Source organism: Macaca thibetana, unplaced genomic scaffold (assembly GCF_024542745.1).
Source record: "Macaca thibetana thibetana isolate TM-01 unplaced genomic scaffold, ASM2454274v1 unplaced_scaffolds162, whole genome shotgun sequence".
Classification (NCBI taxonomy): domain Eukaryota; kingdom Metazoa; phylum Chordata; class Mammalia; order Primates; family Cercopithecidae; genus Macaca; species Macaca thibetana.
In genome coordinates, this window is record NW_026088951.1 from 1 (window position 1) to 18,183 (window position 18,183).

At 42.0% G+C, this 18,183-nt stretch overlaps 1 protein-coding gene and 1 pseudogene across 2 annotated transcripts; both read right to left on the reverse strand.

The window, feature by feature from the left end:
• Positions 1–2,312: 2,312 nt before the first annotated feature.
• On the reverse strand, positions 2,313–9,554 carry LOC126947349 (uncharacterized). 2 transcript variants are annotated; one of them, XR_007723031.1, is made up of 2 exons: positions 9,481–9,554; positions 2,313–3,371 (listed from the first exon to the last, which is right to left on the reverse strand). XR_007723031.1 is itself a non-coding variant. In XM_050778020.1 (2 exons), the coding sequence occupies exons 1-2, from the start codon at positions 9,381–9,383 to the stop codon at positions 3,340–3,342; spliced, it is 393 nt and encodes a 130-aa protein (XP_050633977.1). In that variant the 5' UTR covers positions 9,384–9,547; the 3' UTR covers positions 2,313–3,339. The 2 variants fall into 2 exon arrangements, 1 of the variants encoding a protein (XP_050633977.1); XM_050778020.1 differs by having other exon boundaries at positions 9,023–9,547.
• A 1,704-nt stretch (positions 9,555–11,258) lies between these two features.
• LOC126947350 (zinc finger protein 705A-like) lies at positions 11,259–17,395 on the reverse strand (annotated as a pseudogene).
• Between the last annotated feature and the right edge of the window lie 788 nt (positions 17,396–18,183).

The following is an 18,183-nucleotide window of genomic DNA, read 5'->3' on the forward strand; positions in this document are numbered from 1 at the left end:
TGATTAGGAAAAGAAGAAGTCAAACTGTCCCTGTTTGCAGATAACATGCTTGTCTATTTAGAAAACCCCATCGTCTCAGCCCAAAATCTCCTCAAACTGATAAGCAACTTTAGCAAAGTCTCAGGATACAAAATTAATGTGCAAAAATCACAAGCATTCTTATACACCAATAACAGACAAACAGAGAGCCAAATCATGAATGAACTCCCATTAACAATTGCTTCAAAGAGAATAAAATACCCAGGAATCCAACTTACAACAGATGTGAAGGACCTCTTCAAGGAGAACTACAAACCACTGCTCAATGAAATAAAGGAGGACACAAACAAATGGAAGAACATTCCATGCTCATGAACAGGAAGAATCAATATTGTGAAAATGGCCATACTGCCCAAGGTAATTTATAGATTCAATGCCATCCCCATTAAGCTACCAATGACTTCCTTTACAGAATTGAAAAAAAACCACTTTAAAGTTCATATGGAACCAAAAAAGAGCCCGCATTGTCAAGACAATCCTAAGTCAAAAGAACAAAGCTGGAGGCATCACACTACCTGACTTAAAACTATACAGCAAGGCTACAGTAACCAAAACAGCATGGTACTGTTATGAAAACAGAGCTATAGACCAATGGAACAGAACAGAGCCCTCAGAAATAATACCACACTTCTACAACCATCTGATCTTTGACAAACCTGACAAAAATAAGAAATGGGGAAAGTATTCCCTATTTAATAAATGCTGCTGGGAAAACTGGCTAGCCATAAATAAAAAGCTGAAACTGGATCCCTTCCTTACTCCTTACACAAAAATTAATTCAAGAGGGATTAGAGACTTAAATGTTAGACCTAAAACCATAAAAACCCTAGAAGAAAACCTAGGCAATACCATTCAGGACATAGGCATGGGCAAGGACTTCATGTCTACAACACCAAAAGCAATGGCAACAAAAGCCAAAATAGACAAATGGGATCTAATTAAACTAAAGAGCTTCTGCACAGCAAAAGAAACTACCATCAGAGTGAACAGGCAACCTACAGAATGGGAGAAAATTGTGGCAATCTACTCATCTGACAAAGGGCTAATATCCAGAACCTACAAAGAACTCAAACAAATTTACAAGAAAAAAACAAACAACCCCATCCAAAAGTGGGCAAAGGATAAGAATGGACACTTCTCAAAAGAAGACATTTATGCAGCCAACAGACACATGAAAAAATGCTCATCATCACTAGCCATCAGAGAAATGCAAATCAAAACCACAATAAGATACCATCTCACACCAGTTAGAATGGCAATCATTAAAAAGTCAGGAAACAACAGGTGCTGGAGAGGATGTGGAGAAATAGGAACACTTTTACACTGTTGGTGGGACTGTAAACTAGTTCAACCACTGTGGAAGACAGTGTGGCGATTCCTCAAGGATGTAGAACTTGAAATACCATTTGACCCAGCCATCCTATTACTGGGTATATCCCCAAAGGATTATAAATCATGCTGCTATAAAGACACATGCTCATGTATGTTTACTGCAGCACTATTCACAATAGCAAAGACTTGGAACCAACCCAAATGTCCATAATGACAGACTGGATTAAGAAAATGTGGCACATATACACCATGGAATACTATGCAGCCATAAAAAAGGATGAATTTGAGTCCTTTGTAGGGACATGGATGTAGCTGGAAACCATCATTCTCAGCAAACTATCACAAGAACAAAAAACCAAACACCGCATGTTCTCACTCATAGGTGGTAACTGAACAATGAGATCACTTGGACACAGTAAGGGGAACATCACACACTGGGGCCTGATGTAGGGTGGGGGGAGGGGGAAGGTATAGCATTAGGAGGTATACCTAATGTAAATGCCGAGTTAATGGGTGCATCACACCAACATGGCACATGTATACATATGTAACAAACCTACACATTGTGCACATGTGCCCTAGAACACAAAGTATAATAAAAAAAATCATATCAAGTGTGAAATAAAGAAAATTATATAGAGAGAGGGAGAACAGAATCTATAAATATGCATATTTGTGTACATACATCCATATACATACATATGTGTGTGCATGCAGTAATTTTATTCTCCTAAAGCAATGCCTCTGCCTTCCACCCTCACTGTACATGTCCTAGTCCTGTGATGTCCCTAGAACTGAGCACCTGATTTCCTTCTCTGCCTCCCACATGAACAGGGAATAGAAATGGAAACTACACTCTGTGGTTACTGTTGTGAAAATCCATGTCCCCCACAGGCTAGTTTGGCATCTTACATTCCAGTTCCCATTAAAAAAAAAAAAAAAAGCAAGCAACAAACAAAAACTACAAAAGAAAAAATGAAATATTTGAAAGTCTAGAGCCACAGAGGTTCCGGATTCACCCACCACCCACAGTGACCTCCGCCGCCCTCCAGACCTGAAGGCAGTTGCGCCTGAACAGCCTGCCTCTTCACCATCCATGAAAAGAGGTGACCTTAAACTTCAATAGATTTTACTCTGTTCAAAAGGAACCAGGTCAACATTCAAAGTCAGTGGTCTGGCAACTCTAAACTTTGGCCAGAAAGTATTGGAAACATTTAACGTGCAGTGGATGAAGCAGCCTGGCCCCACTGCACACAACACACTCGTGGGGACTCAAAGGAGGATACTCAAGATCCGCTGGGTGGAAGTGAGGACAGACCCAGAAACACGGGGGGTAGGGGGGTCAAACCAGGAAGGCTCAGGCCCTGACCTCCTCCTAGGCCCTGCCCCTCCAGAACTTGCAGTTTTTTCTGACCCAGAAGTGGATTTCACTGATGGAAAAGAAGTTCAGTATTTCTGGTCCAGCCCAGTAAGCTGCTCCCGTCGCCCAGCCTTCCACACCCCTGCAGACGTCACAATGCCTACTCCCACTAACCCCACAAGGGAGCTATGCATCGCCTAGAGACGGTCCTTGGCCTGCAACCCCGCGATGGGGTCCAGGGTCTGTGTCCATTTCTGGTTAAAATTGCTCTAAGGCTGGTCGCTGTCTTGGCCTTCCCTGCTTCCTCTCTGTTTACTTCTCCCCTCCTCACCCCATATGAAGCTTTTACTCAGGAGATGGATTATCGCCCCTCTTCGAATATCAAGGACACCACCACGACACCGCACTGTCTCCTTGACCCTGGGATTCTGCAGACCTCAGTCTTCCTCTGAGGTCCCCTCACTCCCTACCTCATTTTTTCCATCCTTCTGGGGCCTGGGTCTGCTATACCTCAGGCTTCCTCTTCACAGTCACAGAGGGAGCCCCCTTCATCCTTGGGCTCTGGCCACAGTTCACCTGCTGCAGGACACTCAGTGGCTTTCAGTAGTTCATCCAGACATCCAGATGGAAGTGGGATTTCCTGGAAGAAAAGCAGGACCCCAGAATTACACTGAATTCTAACACAAGAGCCCAGAGTCCCCTTCTGCATGGGACATTAAGCTGCAAACACTACATAGGCACTTAATGCTCAGCTGCCCTTTTAACATCTGGTCCAGTTGTGTCCCTCCTCCTTGGAATATCTCAGAAAATATATCTCCACATAGAGTTGTTTAAACGCATCATCCTATGTGATTCCAGACCATCGGGGGTACAATGGGTCCTCACCAGAACTTCCACTCTGCTTGGAAGACTTAGAAAATCCTGAGGCTGCTCAGAGGGTCAGATTCCCATTTCTGTGTTTCAGAAAAAAAACTTCAGTCAGTCTTCCCCGGACAAGTGAGGAGACAGAAAATGTCTAGTCTCTGGCACATCTTTTGCAAGCAATGGCGGCTCCCAGGAATCAAAACTATCAATGAATATATTTTTGAGACTCTGGTCAAAAGAAGAGTCATTCTGCAATTTCAGGTAGGATGGAGTGGTTTTGTGGCTCCTGAGGTGATTTGAAAAGATCTGGACCCTCACAAGAACCATGGAGGACATTTCTGGCATTTCCAGACCAGGAGGAGTGACTGATGGACCTCCAGTGTTACTAGGAAAACTTTTTGTTGGACAGCTTTGCTTTGGCTTTCAGGCCTTCACATAGGTTGCTTAGATCATGGAAGTGCTTCTGCATTTCTGCATAGGCTCAGGATGCCTTCTCAAGTCGTCCCTGCAATTATGAGACAGTTTCTGTCTCCAGAGGTCACTTAGAATAACACAAGAGGCTTCACCTTCAAAGGGACACCAGACAATATAGCCACAGTTCAGCCAAGATTATCTGTGTTTACATACCTGTAAAGTAACACTCCTAGTTACCTCCATTAACGTGGACATCTTTCATGAATAGAGAAACTCTAGTGATTGTTATATAACAGCTGCCACAAAAATTAACCAATAAAAATAAATGATAAATGAAAAATATTTAATAATTATGATAGTGAACGCAATGACCTAAATAGTAAGAATTTTTTAATACTGGTGACAATATGAACATAAGGATACAAAAATCAATGTGGAGATTCTCCTAAATATATGAAAAGTTCACAAATTGGGTCCTCCTTGTGTAATTTGGAGTCAGAGTCAAAGAATTTCACTATGAAATGTGTTCCATGACGGCAAACATGAGAAACAGGTGAAAGGAAAGCAAGCCACAGGAGAGCATGGGCTAATAGGACCACTTGTGTGCAAACCTCTCTAGTCAAGGACTACCAGCCAGAGGTGAAGAGAGTTTGGCTTGTGTCTTGCCTACCACTGGGCACACAAAAGCTTTCAGTAGTGCAACCAGATGGCTGGTTTGGCCTGGCTCCCTGCAAAGAAGACATGTATCTCATCCCCACCAGCCCATCAGTCCTGGAACTCAGAATCCTACATGCATTAAACATGAAGCTCCAACTCCATAGCTGACTTCACCTCCTTACTGTCCTTCTGCCATCTGGTGTTTCAGGTGCTCTCCAGATCTGGACTTCGTGGCTCCCCTACCTTTATCAAGTGAAGTCAGGATGTATCATTCTCAGAGTTCTCCTGCCAGTCCAAGGTGAAACTCACCAATACAGGCATACCCTGGATGGACTTCCTTGGAATATTTAGAAAACAATGAGCTTGCTCGGGGGGGTGGTGTGAGCTCTAGGAGTAGAGTTACAGTTTCCCATGGAAACCTGAGAGGACTTAGAATAGTCCCAGAGGCCTAAGCAGTCCAATCTGCCCTGGAAACATCAGGAATGATATACTTGGTCTTCCTGAGGCTCCAAACTTTTTCTAAATAAACTCAGAGGTTACAGAACCATTTTTCTCTCAGGAACTGAAGTGGAGTTATTTGCCTTCTGCCAGCATCTCACTTTTTTTATTATCTAAGTTAGCTTTTGAGCCCAGAAGTAGATATTCCTTGTATTTGATTTACACAGGGAGCTTCCTAGAATGCCCATGCGTCTGGATACTTTCTGCATTCACTCAGGTATTCACACAAAATGCTGCAGTTCTGCTGAAAATCTATGAGATGATCATTTGATCACCCGAGCAACTTTAGAATGTGTCTTCTATGGAAGCCCTGGAGCCTCCCTTCTGGTATTTCATCCATTGCTGGTACTGAGTACCCAGGGTGAAACCCTCCATCAGACATTGTCAGCAATTCCAGTATGGAGATGGCACTTACGTGATGGGGCTCAAGAATCAGATGGTAGAAGACCAGCCAGGAGGTGAAGTCTCAGTAGGCTTGGGGGCTTAATGTTCGATGCACACCAGACTTCTGAGACTCAGGAAGCGGGTGTGGATCTGTCTGCCCAGTGCTTCTCATCTACAGCCTGGACCAGCCATTTCTTGGGGCGAACTACTGAAAGCTTTTGTATGACCTGTGTCAGGCAGGACTCTGGCCAGACCCTTTTCCATAGTCCATTTGTAATGTATTTCCACGTGGCACAGGCATCTCCACTTTTGCCCAAGCCCTCGTGTGGCTCAGAATTATTCTCCCTACTGCCACTCTTCTTTGCCATCACAGAAGATATTTCAAGATGCAGCCCCAAGCCTCTCCCTGTAATCAATAACATGAGGGCTCATATGGGAACAATGTCACAGGCTTACAGGAATATGCTCTTAAATATCTGCTTTTTTATTATTCTCTTCATTAAAATGACATTTATATCACACCATTGTGATTGCTATTAATGTTATTATTATGTGGGTACAGTTCTTTATCATGGATAGATTTGTGGTAGTTATTATGCAATGTTGAATAATTTTTTTTTATGTTCTGAAGACTGTTGAATTTGCTGAAGATGATTAAAAGACAACCTGAAAACATACATACCACAGCAACCCCAAGACTCCTACTGTACCAGCTGGTGTCCTGTAGAAGAATGGGCTTCCTGACTTATTCTTTTCTTTTTCGGGCAAGTACCTATTCATACCAGCATAGGAGATGGATGAAGTGCACCCTGGTCTTGCCATGGGCTCAGAAAGAATTCATACATATGCTTTATGTGCTAGGAACTCTATGTGTAGGCCTGTGAGCCCTAGAATGCACTTTCTTTCACCAACTAGTCCACCTAAAAGTTTTCTAAGTCAAATTCCCCCTCCATGCTTGGATAGGTCATGAATGGCTTTCTGTTACCCACCTAAGATGAAGGGATACCGCTAAATCAGGTTTGTGGCCAAGAAACTTTTACCTGGAGTGGCAGGAGAGGGACTACCTGTTCACCAGAGTCTCTGCAACATTTTCTTTTTCTTCTTCTTCTTTTTTTTTTTTTTTTTTTTGTGATAGAGTCTCACACTGTCGCCCAGGCTGGAGTCCAGTGGCACAATCTTGGCTCACTGCAACCTCCGACTCCCAGGTTCAAGCGATTCTCCCGCCTCAGCCTCCTGAGTAGCTGGGTTACAGGTGCATGCCACCACGCCTGCCTAATTTTTGAATTTTTAGTAGAGACGGGGTTTCAGGCTGGTCTCAAACTCCTGACCTCGAAATCTGCCCGCCTCGGCCTGCCAAAGTGCTGGTATTACAGGCATGAGCCACCGCGCCCAGCCTCTGCAACATTTTCTAAGTCAGTACAGTAGTTCTTTGAGCCACTTTTTCAGTCAAAGAACTTGTGAAAAAGTCCTCCAAGAACTTGTGACCTTCTGGAAATTGTCAAAATCTCTACAGGTGTCCAGAGTCATCCAGAGCTGTATTGCAAACCACTGACTGGGTTCCACCATTAGTAAAGCAAATGCAAAATATGCCATGCCCACCAAAAAGAACCCAGAAGCCATGGTATTTAGCTCTTTCCATCTTTCTTGCCTCCTGCAGGTGGGAGAGTACTGAGTATGATGCCCTCCTACAGCCTCTGGAGGACATGCCAGTGCCTAGAGGTACCAGTAGAGAGGGACCATGAAAGAGCAGATGACAGTCAGGTGGCTGGGAATGACATTGTCCTGGGGTTTTTTGCTTGTCATGAACTCTGCCGCTGGGCAAATGTACGGGTCTGGACACGTATCTTCTCTGGATCCCTGCCCCATCAGCCAGCTATCTTATCTCCTGAAAGCTGGTAGGTGTTGGTCAGCATGGTGTTGCAGGACCAGGGTTATATTAACATTCCCTCTTAGGCTGAAACAGCAGAAGTTAACACAGGAGTCCCCAGGTGTGCACATGCCAACCTCCAGATTGTTTTTCTTCTCGTTCTAGATGTTCATCCTTGCTTTCTGGGACTTGAAATAACCCTACACCACCAAATATTTATGCCTATTATCCACTTAGGGAAAACTTGTATGTCCCAAGTCCATAGGGTTAGTATTATTATCAGTATTATAACCACTAGTACTAGTATCATGATGATCATCATTCCTGTTAATATTCATCAATATTTTTATTAGTACCATTGTTAGTATGGATTTTTCATTATTGTACAGCAAGGAATATAGTTTATCCATTCACAAATGGTGTTCAGTTACTAAAGATGACTACAAGGCATGCTCTGCAGACATATACACACACAGCTGTCCTGGAGACCCAGCTTTGCCACCAATTGCTCTTTCATAAGATGAGCTCCCCCAATACCCACCAGTTTTTCAGGACTCGACCTGAGCTGGTTGGGCTAGACCTGGAAAAGTTTCCTATTCTCAGCTGTACCTGGAAAAATTTTAAAGACTCTTCCAAGGCCCAGTAATAGCTTTTGGCAGCTTCCAAGACCAGAGAGGGTTTCTTGGCCATTCAGAGCCATTCAAATATTCTAAGTAAACTCAAGGAACCAGAAACCCCACTTGCAGTCATGAAATACCAGTGAATGGCTTCTGTGAGTCTCTTCAAGTTTTTCAAAGATAACTGCCTGGAAAGGCTGGCCAGGAAGTCACCCAAGCCCATCCCTCTGCAGGATGTTCTATGTCAGCCAGGGACCCAGTGAATTGCCATTGAACAGAAGGGTGGAACAGAGACAGCATGCCTGAGCTTCTGGAAACATTCTAAGTGCCCTTGTTGGCCCAGAAAAGACTGGTGCTGCCATACGAGGCACAGATATGGCAACCTAGCCACTCTAGGAACCACACAAGATTTAAAGGCTCCCAGGAAGTCCAGGAAGGGCAAACATGGCCTTTTAGAGCCATCAGATTTTATTCTAAGTCTACGTGGGAGACAGTGCACTTGGCTTCATAAAAACACCAGTGGAGGTGATATCGCTTGCCCCAGTATCCGGTCTTTTCCACCTCATCTCAGAGCCAGGCAGCCACCATTTCCCAAAGCTGCTGTGCAATGAAAGGGGAATATTCTAGGTGCTCTCCTGTGCCCACGAAATTCTGTGGCTGCACTAAAGGCAGGGGCTGTCCTCCGGAATGCTCTTCAGGAATCTGACAACACTAGTCAAGATTAGAGAAGTTCAATTCAACGTCATACAAAACCAATCACAAAAAAAAAAAAAAAAAAAAAAAAATGCATAGTGAGACAAAATGATGAACACACCTGCTAATAATCATGAAATGACAAACAACAACAATGATGATCTTAGTGATAATGCCACCAACACTGTTAATGGCAATAACAATAAACCTGAGGTAATGGGTGTTAGGGTCCCGATTCACTGATGTGAAGGATGGCGCCAATTTCTGGCCTTCCAGAAATAAAGGAAAAGTAAACACCTGAAGGAGGAGGAGGTGAACCTGGAGCTCCCGCCGGCCTCTGGGCGCTCCTTGGTGGAAGGAGAGGGACTTGGTCCTGAGCCTGCCCAGGATCCACCCGCACCAGAACTCGGGAGTCCCAGTCCCTGGATGGGCTCAGTCCCACCCAGGCCAGACGCCCCGGAGCCCCGGAGCCCGGGTCCTCCAGCCCTCGCTGCCGCCGCTCCTCGCGGAGCCCGGGCCCCCCGCGCCACCTCAACCTCAGCGCGGCTCTGCGAGGGCAGCGCCAAGGATGCTCCGGGCCCAGCGGGGGCATCCTGCCCCAACGGGATACTGACGCCCTGAGGGCGCGGAACAGCGCGGCCTGTGCAGGGCCCGCCATCTTGGGCCTTGCAAAAAGAGCTGCCTCTTCAACGCCCCCACCCGGAACCTCCCCAGAGGCCCCAGCCCCAAAGCCAGGGCGGCGGCGCCTTCCTCACCCTGGGTAAAGAAAACTCAGGTCCTCCCTGGAGACCCGGCTCGCCGCGGCAAGCAGACCGCGCATGCGCCCTGCATGGCCGGACCGATGGGTTTCATTGCCCTTTGCCGGCCATGAGGTGGCAGCACAGGACGTTTGGCCTTTACTGCTTAGCGGTGGACCTGAGTCTGAATCAATGAAATTCAGGTATGGATTATTCAGTACCTTTCTTTTGGAAGATCAAATGGAAATTGAGTACGATATCTTGTGCTTTAATTAAAGAAGATGGGAATAAAGAAACAAATTCGAAAGTTAGTATACAAAAGTCGATTGATTCCCTCTATGTGAAGGGAAGAAGAGCTTGAATAAGAGAAGCATTCTGTGTTATGCTTTAATGCTGGAGAATTGCCACCATGCATTTGTCAAATCCCGTAGAATTTCACAGCACAAATAGTACATCTTAATGTGGCTCAGGACTACATAGAATGTCAGCCACAGTTTGAGGGTAAATTACATATTTAATTAAATAGATTAAACAATAAATAATGTTATGAGCTCTACCTGGACACAATCCTTGCCTCTCCAACCAGTTTGCCAAGGGCTCGAATTTCTTGCTCGTTATCCTCACACTTGACATAAACCCTGGCTGCTGAGTAAAATCAATCACTTGTGGAGATTTTTAAATATAATGATGTGTCAATTTCAACCATGGATAAGGCCATTTAGCCTTAGTAAGGCCTATCGTATTAAGATTGTGCCTGTTTTGCAAGATTTCAAGTCATCATCCCACTTATTATTCAGGAAACGTTTTCTCTTGAGTTTTAGGTTCAGTACTGAGGCTCCTTGATGGACAATACATTTTCCAATTCTGAGGACAAGGCAGAGGAGGCCCCGTCTGTGAGAACTTTCATTTTGCTTCTGGAAAAGTACATTGAATCAAATATAGGAAAGGCTTGCATGGTGGCTGACAGGTTCGGCTGTTTTAGCATGCTGGTGTTTTACCTTCTGGACAGAAGTAAAAGGAACACAGCTGTGTCTGTCTCTGTGTAATAACTCAGGACTTACCTGAGTAAACTCTGGGGTGTCATGAGATGAACTGCTACCTCCACTTAGAGAGGCTTCAGGGACAAAATTTCAAGAGATTTCTGAGGGATAGAAGAGCAGGGCTGCCTTATTCTCTGATCCCAGGTAACTACTCAGAGACAGAGGCAAAGGCTGGGGACACCCAAATGCATATACTAGGTGTCTTTGATCCAGCCTCCGTTTCCTTGCTAAATCTATGCAATGACACACTGAGAAATCTGGCAAGTGGGGCTGAAGATCCCTGATGTGTCAGTTCCAGGGTTGGATGGAAACAAGTGGTTTTAGTGGACATGGAAGTAAAGGGAGGTGAGCTGTGAGGAAAGAGCCGTTGAAGACTGGGGAGACTCAGAAGTTGGGGTAGAATCTCGACCCATAATCCGAGGAGTGCAGATGCAAATCAATTTGTTAGGGCTGCATAAATGAAAGAAGGACTTTACCAACACACTAAGTTTTTCCAACAACCGATTGTATTCTTTGAATATTTGTAAGTATTGATATTTTGGAAATGTTTAATGAGATTTCATATATAATTCTGCATTCAATTTATGCCCAGGTCACTTTGCTATTATACATTTATGTGCTGCATTTTTATGAATAGACATTTTCTCAAATTTCTGAATTATTTTGCCAAACTATGTGTTAAGAGTTTTTTCTAGAGGTCCACCTTCTTGACTCACTTTTCTGATGAGAAACCTATCAGGTTTCTCCATAGTGATTTTCAATTTTAATAGCTCCTCAATGTGAGAAACTTAATGTTAACTAAGAAATGAATTACCCCTAAAGAATCTTCTCCTTTCAAGATGCTAACCGTGTTTTGTCCAGTGTGAAATCTCACATGTGCCACAAGCGTTACTCTGTGAAGAAAGGATTTCTCTTGATTTTTCAAGGCATAACTTCTCCAGTAAGAAGTGTTTGGTATTCCAAGAGAATTCATTGCCCTTGGAAAGACTTTCCCTTCTTATTTAGCTTATAAAGGATTTCCTCTCTTATTTTCCATTTTAGCAGCATTTTATCACTGTGTTTTCTTGTGAACATCAAGCCTAGTGCTTGGCTGAATGTTTATTCACAGAAAATACAAATAAAGGGTTCATCCAAGTAAAGTTTTCTTACGTTATTTGACAACAAATTGCACATAAAAACATTTTCACACTGAACGCAGAGCTAGAGATTCTCTACCTGAAAGTCCCACACGTTTTAAGTTATTAAAACTGTTGCTGAAGACTTTTAGTTTATTATGTTGACAGTTTCAGCTCTCTCGTGTCATTTATGATCAGATCACTAACAAGCCTTTGGTACATATATGTCGTACAATTTCTCTTCCATATGAATTTATTGATGTGGACTGAAGAATAAAGGTAACTGAAGTAACGTCCATGTTGATTATAGTAATTCTTCAAAATGTGAGTCCTTTGGCATGTTTAGATGTTACAACTGCAGCTGAAGTCTCTTCCATATTCCTTACATTCGTCATTCCTAACACCATGTCATCTAAAGTCAGAATATGTTCTGAAGACATTTATCATTTTCTCTCCAGGGTGAATTTTCTGATGTTATTTAAGATTAGTACACTGACTGAAGGCTTTCCCACATAAATGGCATTCATATGGCTTTTCTCCAGTGCGTGTTCTCTCATATCATCTAAGGTCAGAAGATAGACTGAAGGCTTTCCCACATAGAAGACAAGCATGTGGTTTCTCTTCAGTGTGAATTCTTGTGTGTCCTCTAAAGCCAGAGGTTTGACTAAAGACCTTCCCACTTTTATCACATTCATAACGCTTTTATCCAAGGTGAGTTCTCTCATGTCTTCGAAGATTAAAGGTTTGAATAAAGCCTTTCCCACACTGATGACACTTCTACGGTCTCTCTCCCCTGTGAGTTTTCTCATGTCTTCTAAGGTGAGAACACTGAGTGAAGGATTTTCCACATAGATGACATGCATATGGCCTCTCTCCAGTGTGAGTCATGTGCCATCTAAGGTGAAAGTAATTAGTATAGGCCTTTTCACATATATTACATTGATATGATTTACCTTTAGTATGAATTTGTTTATGTGGTTTAAGGAACAACTGATTACTAAGGGATTTTCCACACTGTTTGCTGATGTAGGGTTTCTTTCCACTCTGAGTTAACAAACGCTGAGTCATTGTGGAACTGTGAGTGCAATCTTCTTCCAAATCATTACATTCAAAGGGATCCTCCAGAATGAGAGAGTTCTCCTTTAGGGACAAAGATTAAAAGCTCTTAATGATTTACCAACATACATCTATACATTCATTTCACCACCTTTGAATTCTAGACCAACTATTCAGTGGTAGAGCCCAGTTGAAATCTTTCCAATGTTACTTGTGTGAAAGGAAATTAAATTTTGGCACCCCAAACTCATTGAACCAAAGGGAAAAATCGAGCTGGGAACAGGGTCACACAAACCTGCCTCCTCCTTCTGGTTCCTAAATAGTATGGCTACAAGATGAAAAGCTACATGCCTCCCCCATATTTTGCCCACAAGGAAATTCCTCATGAGCTGTTAAAGTTACACCATGGCAATGCAAACTGATAGCTTGTCTTTATAGGCGCAGTCATCCCCAGTTCACCAGACACAAATGCATATCCGATTGTTTCCCTGCCCCATTTTGCCTATGTTGTCTTATATAAAATGCAGCTCTCCTGCATTATTCCTCTGCCTCATTTGTTTATGTCATCTTATGTAAAAAAAAAAAATCCAGATTCACTGAGCCAGAAAAATGCATGAATATTTTTTTCTACGCACCTTTTACATGAAAATTGTGTACTTCTCAATATCCCACCCTTTCCCCCTTTAAATTTAGAGAAAATCATCTTTGGAGAAAGGTATACACCTGTCCCCCAGGTACATGTCCTTAACTCTGGCAAATAAATCTCCTAAAATGATTGGGACTTGTCTCGTCACTTTTCTCGATTGACACTTGCGTACACATTGTCTCCTGCAGACACAGATATTTTCTCTTTTGTAAGATCCCAACTGCAGAGTTATTCCATTGATTGTGATGATATCAATATCTTTCAAAGTCTGAACATGAGCAATGTATATGCACTTGTTCTATTTTAAAGATCTCATGTTATGGTTTAGAACACAGGTCACTTTATTCACTGAATTCAAAGTATCACTTTTTTTTTTTTTTGCTTAGAAAGCACTTAATGCCAGCCTAATTACACTCAGGTGACTGTGCGTCATTACTAACTTAACCCATTACCAGGTCTTTAACTTAGATGACTGGTGTACACAGCTATAAAACTCACCATTGTCATACCGGTGGATGCGTCTTTTCTGATAGGATGCATGAATATCGTGTGTTTTTTCTTAAGGGCACTTTCCTTGTCTGAAATAATTGAAAAATAAATTGTTACCTTGGTATTATGGTAATAAAATTGTTTGAAAAACCCCAAGGCCCGTTTACTTTTTTCAAAAATTGACACTTAGATGTGGCAAATGTGTCAAATGAAGAAAATACTTCAATAGAAGAAACAGATTGTACAGCGTCAGCAATTAGAAAAGAGTTTTAAAATTAAAATGTGAAAAGAGTTAAAATGGAGATGAGATATCAGGCAGGTAAATAGAGGGATAGTCTTCACAGGGGTATCGGGAAAAGAGTCAGCATGTGACAGTTTAACCCCAACAAGTACATGAATTATCCTTTTCCCGAAAGTAAAAGAAAAGGCAAGAGGACACAAGAGTAGCATCTGACATATGAACAAAATGATAATAACATCTAAGGAATTCTGCTCCAGTAGCTTAACCTACATTTTAGAAATTACCACTCATTTAATAAAACTGCTAATTAATATTTGACTGATATTATTCATTGACAAAGCACTTCCTCCTGTTAGAGCACAGGACCTTGTTCCTTACCCAGATTCTGGCCTTGGAGAAATTCTCTTCCTTCCCACCAGAGCTCTTTTCCTTGCTCCAGCTGCAAAGTTATATAGGATTTGCTTATCTGTACCCTGTTAGTGGAAACAGTACATGTGTTTTGAGTTCACTGTCAATAAATGTGCATTATCACCAACTGTAAGGCAGGCTACTGAGGAAGAATAAAAACAGTGAAGGTCAGCTCAGGCCACAAGACCTAGAACACAGAAAACTCCCCAGGATTTTTCTGACCCAACGTGAGACTAGAAAATAAATCCAAACAAAAGGTCCATCAGGAAAAGGAAATTCAAAACAGTCAGGACCTATGAATGCTGAGTCCATGCCTAAGTTCCAAGACACAATGCATAATACACAGTCTTTTCAGAAAGAGATTAATTAAATCTCTGCACAGTATGTTTATTATTATTCTCATGCAGAAAAAAAAAACATTCGATTTACAAAAATAATTGGTGTTCTATACAGAAAAGATATTGCTATTGTTTTCACTAATTGGTCTCAGCCTAAGCATAGCGACTGAAGCAGAAGAGTTATTTAGAAAATATTTAATTTAATACATTGAAAATATTCATTAAGTTCCAGGTCTGTTCTGAGTATTAGAGACTGAGTACCAAGGAAACCATGAAATCCCTGTCAAGATTACATTCTAATTGCGTGACACACTAAATAAAACAAAACAAAATAAAATAAAATAAAGATATTTCTTTAGACAGATTTAGAGAGCTCAAACTTTTTTCAGATAAGATCTGTGAGAGAATCAGAGAAGAGATTAGAGTGAGATATGGGGAAGCTGTTCCAACACTTATCGAATGAATGAGTCAATGTGTGTCTACATACGTATGTGAATGTTGAGGGACTCACCGAGGGACACCAGGTGACACACGTTTTCCAGCATTACATCTCTGTACAGCTTTCTCTTGGATGTGTCCATCATGGCCCACTCTTCCTGGGTGAAGTCAATAGCTACATCTTCAAAAGTCACTTTGTTCTAAAACATCACAGACATTTTAGTTTAGACAGAGAATCCCTTTTAATGTCCAGAGGAGGAAGGCTGAAATGACATAGGTAGGAGCTGGGTATGCAGAACACTCAGTGTTTTAGGTTCCAGCCAGTTCATTCTCAATACTAAGCTGGTATCTGCCTTTCAAATTCACTCACAGAGACATACCCACTCTTAATCCATTAAACTTTCCTATGAAGAAATATCGCATGAGATGTGGCATAATATAGCCCAGATATTTTTCAGTAATGTGTTAATCACCTGTACATAACTGATTATAAAATTTTCACTTGAACCTTCATAAATAAAACAAATTTACCATGAATTTCAAGTAAATTACAGATTTGTCACAAGGCAAATAACCATGATTTACTACTTTTTAAACATGACCGTGATTAAATGAATTATTTCTCTAGATAAAACACAGGTTTCTCACCAATCAAATGGTTAAAAGACCTATTGTGTGTTTTGAATAATCTAAAGAAGTAATAGAAAACATGTTTCCTATCTAGCAAATATTTATTAAATACAGGTCATTGGTCCCTTATTCATTAAAAAGTTAGAAAGTGATGAACCAGACTCCAGCATTCTTCAGAACTGAACAAGTTTTACACAGAATATAGGATTCAATTCATACATATAGTCACTCTAATGTTATGCAATTCAGGTGTTCATGACAAGGCTTAAAGACAGTCCAGCCGCACAAGACAAGACCGCTGAGGCTGCTATACTGAGGAAGTCTTAGTCTGATGATTCCTGTGATATGAAGCCTCCTGTTCTCAACTTTCTCTGGTCAACCCAAACATCAGTTATCACTGCCTCTCTTTTAACTTTACCTTGTCACTTGGCTTGTTCAAGGATAAAAAGGCCTCTTTACTGTTTTGTTTTTTTCTAACCAGCCCTTATAGAGCATTTCCACAGAACTCTAAATTGTACTATATCTACTATATTCCTTCTCCTGAGTGTGCAACCATAATTAAGTAATTGTATTTCTTATATGTTACTTTCAGTTACCAGAAGGCAAAAAGTTAATTATCAAAAGGCAAAACGAATGGGGATAAGAATAATAATGACTTCTTTAGTTGTCCTTTTGCAAAGTTTTTAAAAGCATAAATATATTTTATCAAACTCTCCTTTTTCCTCAACACTGTGCAGCTCTTGCCCAAGGCCTATCACACGGGATTTATTGAACTCAGCTGCTAGAACATCAGCCTCATTATTGGGCTGTGATCTTCTGCTCTTCACGCATCTCTATTGCCTGCATTCATCACAATCCTAAGTCTATTTCAGCCAACGGGACAGTTAATGGGTCAATTATTTCCCTATGAGGTTATAGGATGGATAGAAGAAAAAGAAATACATAAATGAGACCTCCATGTCTTTTCTTGTAAATAGCCTGCATAGGGGCTGGAATAAAGTAGTGTAATATTAGAAATTATATTGATAATTTAGGAATCTTTGACACATGATACCCAACCTAGAGTCCTGAGAAAACTTAATTGGAGGCCAGATACCTGAAAGTCTCCTGATTGCATTTGGAACACCCAGGCTGGGTGGATTTTGCATCATAAAAACAAACAAAAAAATAAAAATAAAAATGAAACACCCATGCAAACTGGAGAAAACTGCCCATTTGCCAGCAATATGGGTATAATTTCAGTAGAAAGAGCCATCCCCCACTCACTAGTGAATGCATTGTCAAGAACTCAGTTTCTCTCTGTCTTCTTCTGGATTTCCACTTGCAGACGCTTCAGGCACTAAGAAAAGCTGAGGTTGGAGAAAGAACACGGGAGACACCAGCCTTGTACATAATTTTCAGACCAACCTGTGATGAAAAGCCAGACCTTCACTGAAGGGTGACACCACCTGCACCACAGCCTGACCAACAGACACAAACACACAGAGGCCTCTCCTCTTTTCCCATGGTCAAAATTAGGAAGCCTATGACTATGGTTTCTGACAAAGAAGGAACACAGATATCTTATGAATGAGAGCATCAAAAGCACTGGGTTTTGTATGTGAATTGACACAAGTCCAGATATTCAATTCCCTCACTGATTTTAAAACACAGGGATCCCTGACTCCGCCTACATGTGGAATATGATTTCCACCTGTAGATAAACACTGTGGGATTTCTCAGATTTTATTATCCCAGCTTTATGCCCTAGCAATGTTTCTCCAACACCAATCACAGCCTTCTGAAGCCTTACTCCACTTTTACTTTCTCTCAATTTCGACTTTTGTATTTCCCCTTGGAACTCGGAAATCAATCAAGTAAGAATCTGTTTTAGGGTCAAGTGCGGTTGCTCTCGCCTGTAATCCCAGCACTTTGGGAGGCCAAGGCAGGTGGATCACCTGAGGTCAGGAGTTCGAGACCAGCCTGGCCAAAATGGTGAAACCCCATTTCTACTAAAAATACACAAATTAGCTGGGCATGGTGGTGCTTGCCTGTAATCCCAGCTACTCAGGAGGCTGAAGCAGGAGAATTGCTTGAACCCAGGAGGCAATTACAGTGAGCCGAGATCCTAACACTGCACTCCAGCCAGGGCGACAGAGCAAGACTCTGTATCACACAAAAAAAAAAAAAAAAAAAAATCTGTTTTAGGATGGGGATAATCAATTCAGGAATTTATTTCACTTGGAGGGTCAACACTCCCATCCTGCTGATCTAGCCCTTAAAATCCCCCTGCATCAGAAATTCGCAGCAGTACCCTGCGTCATGGTGTTTCTGTCCTGTG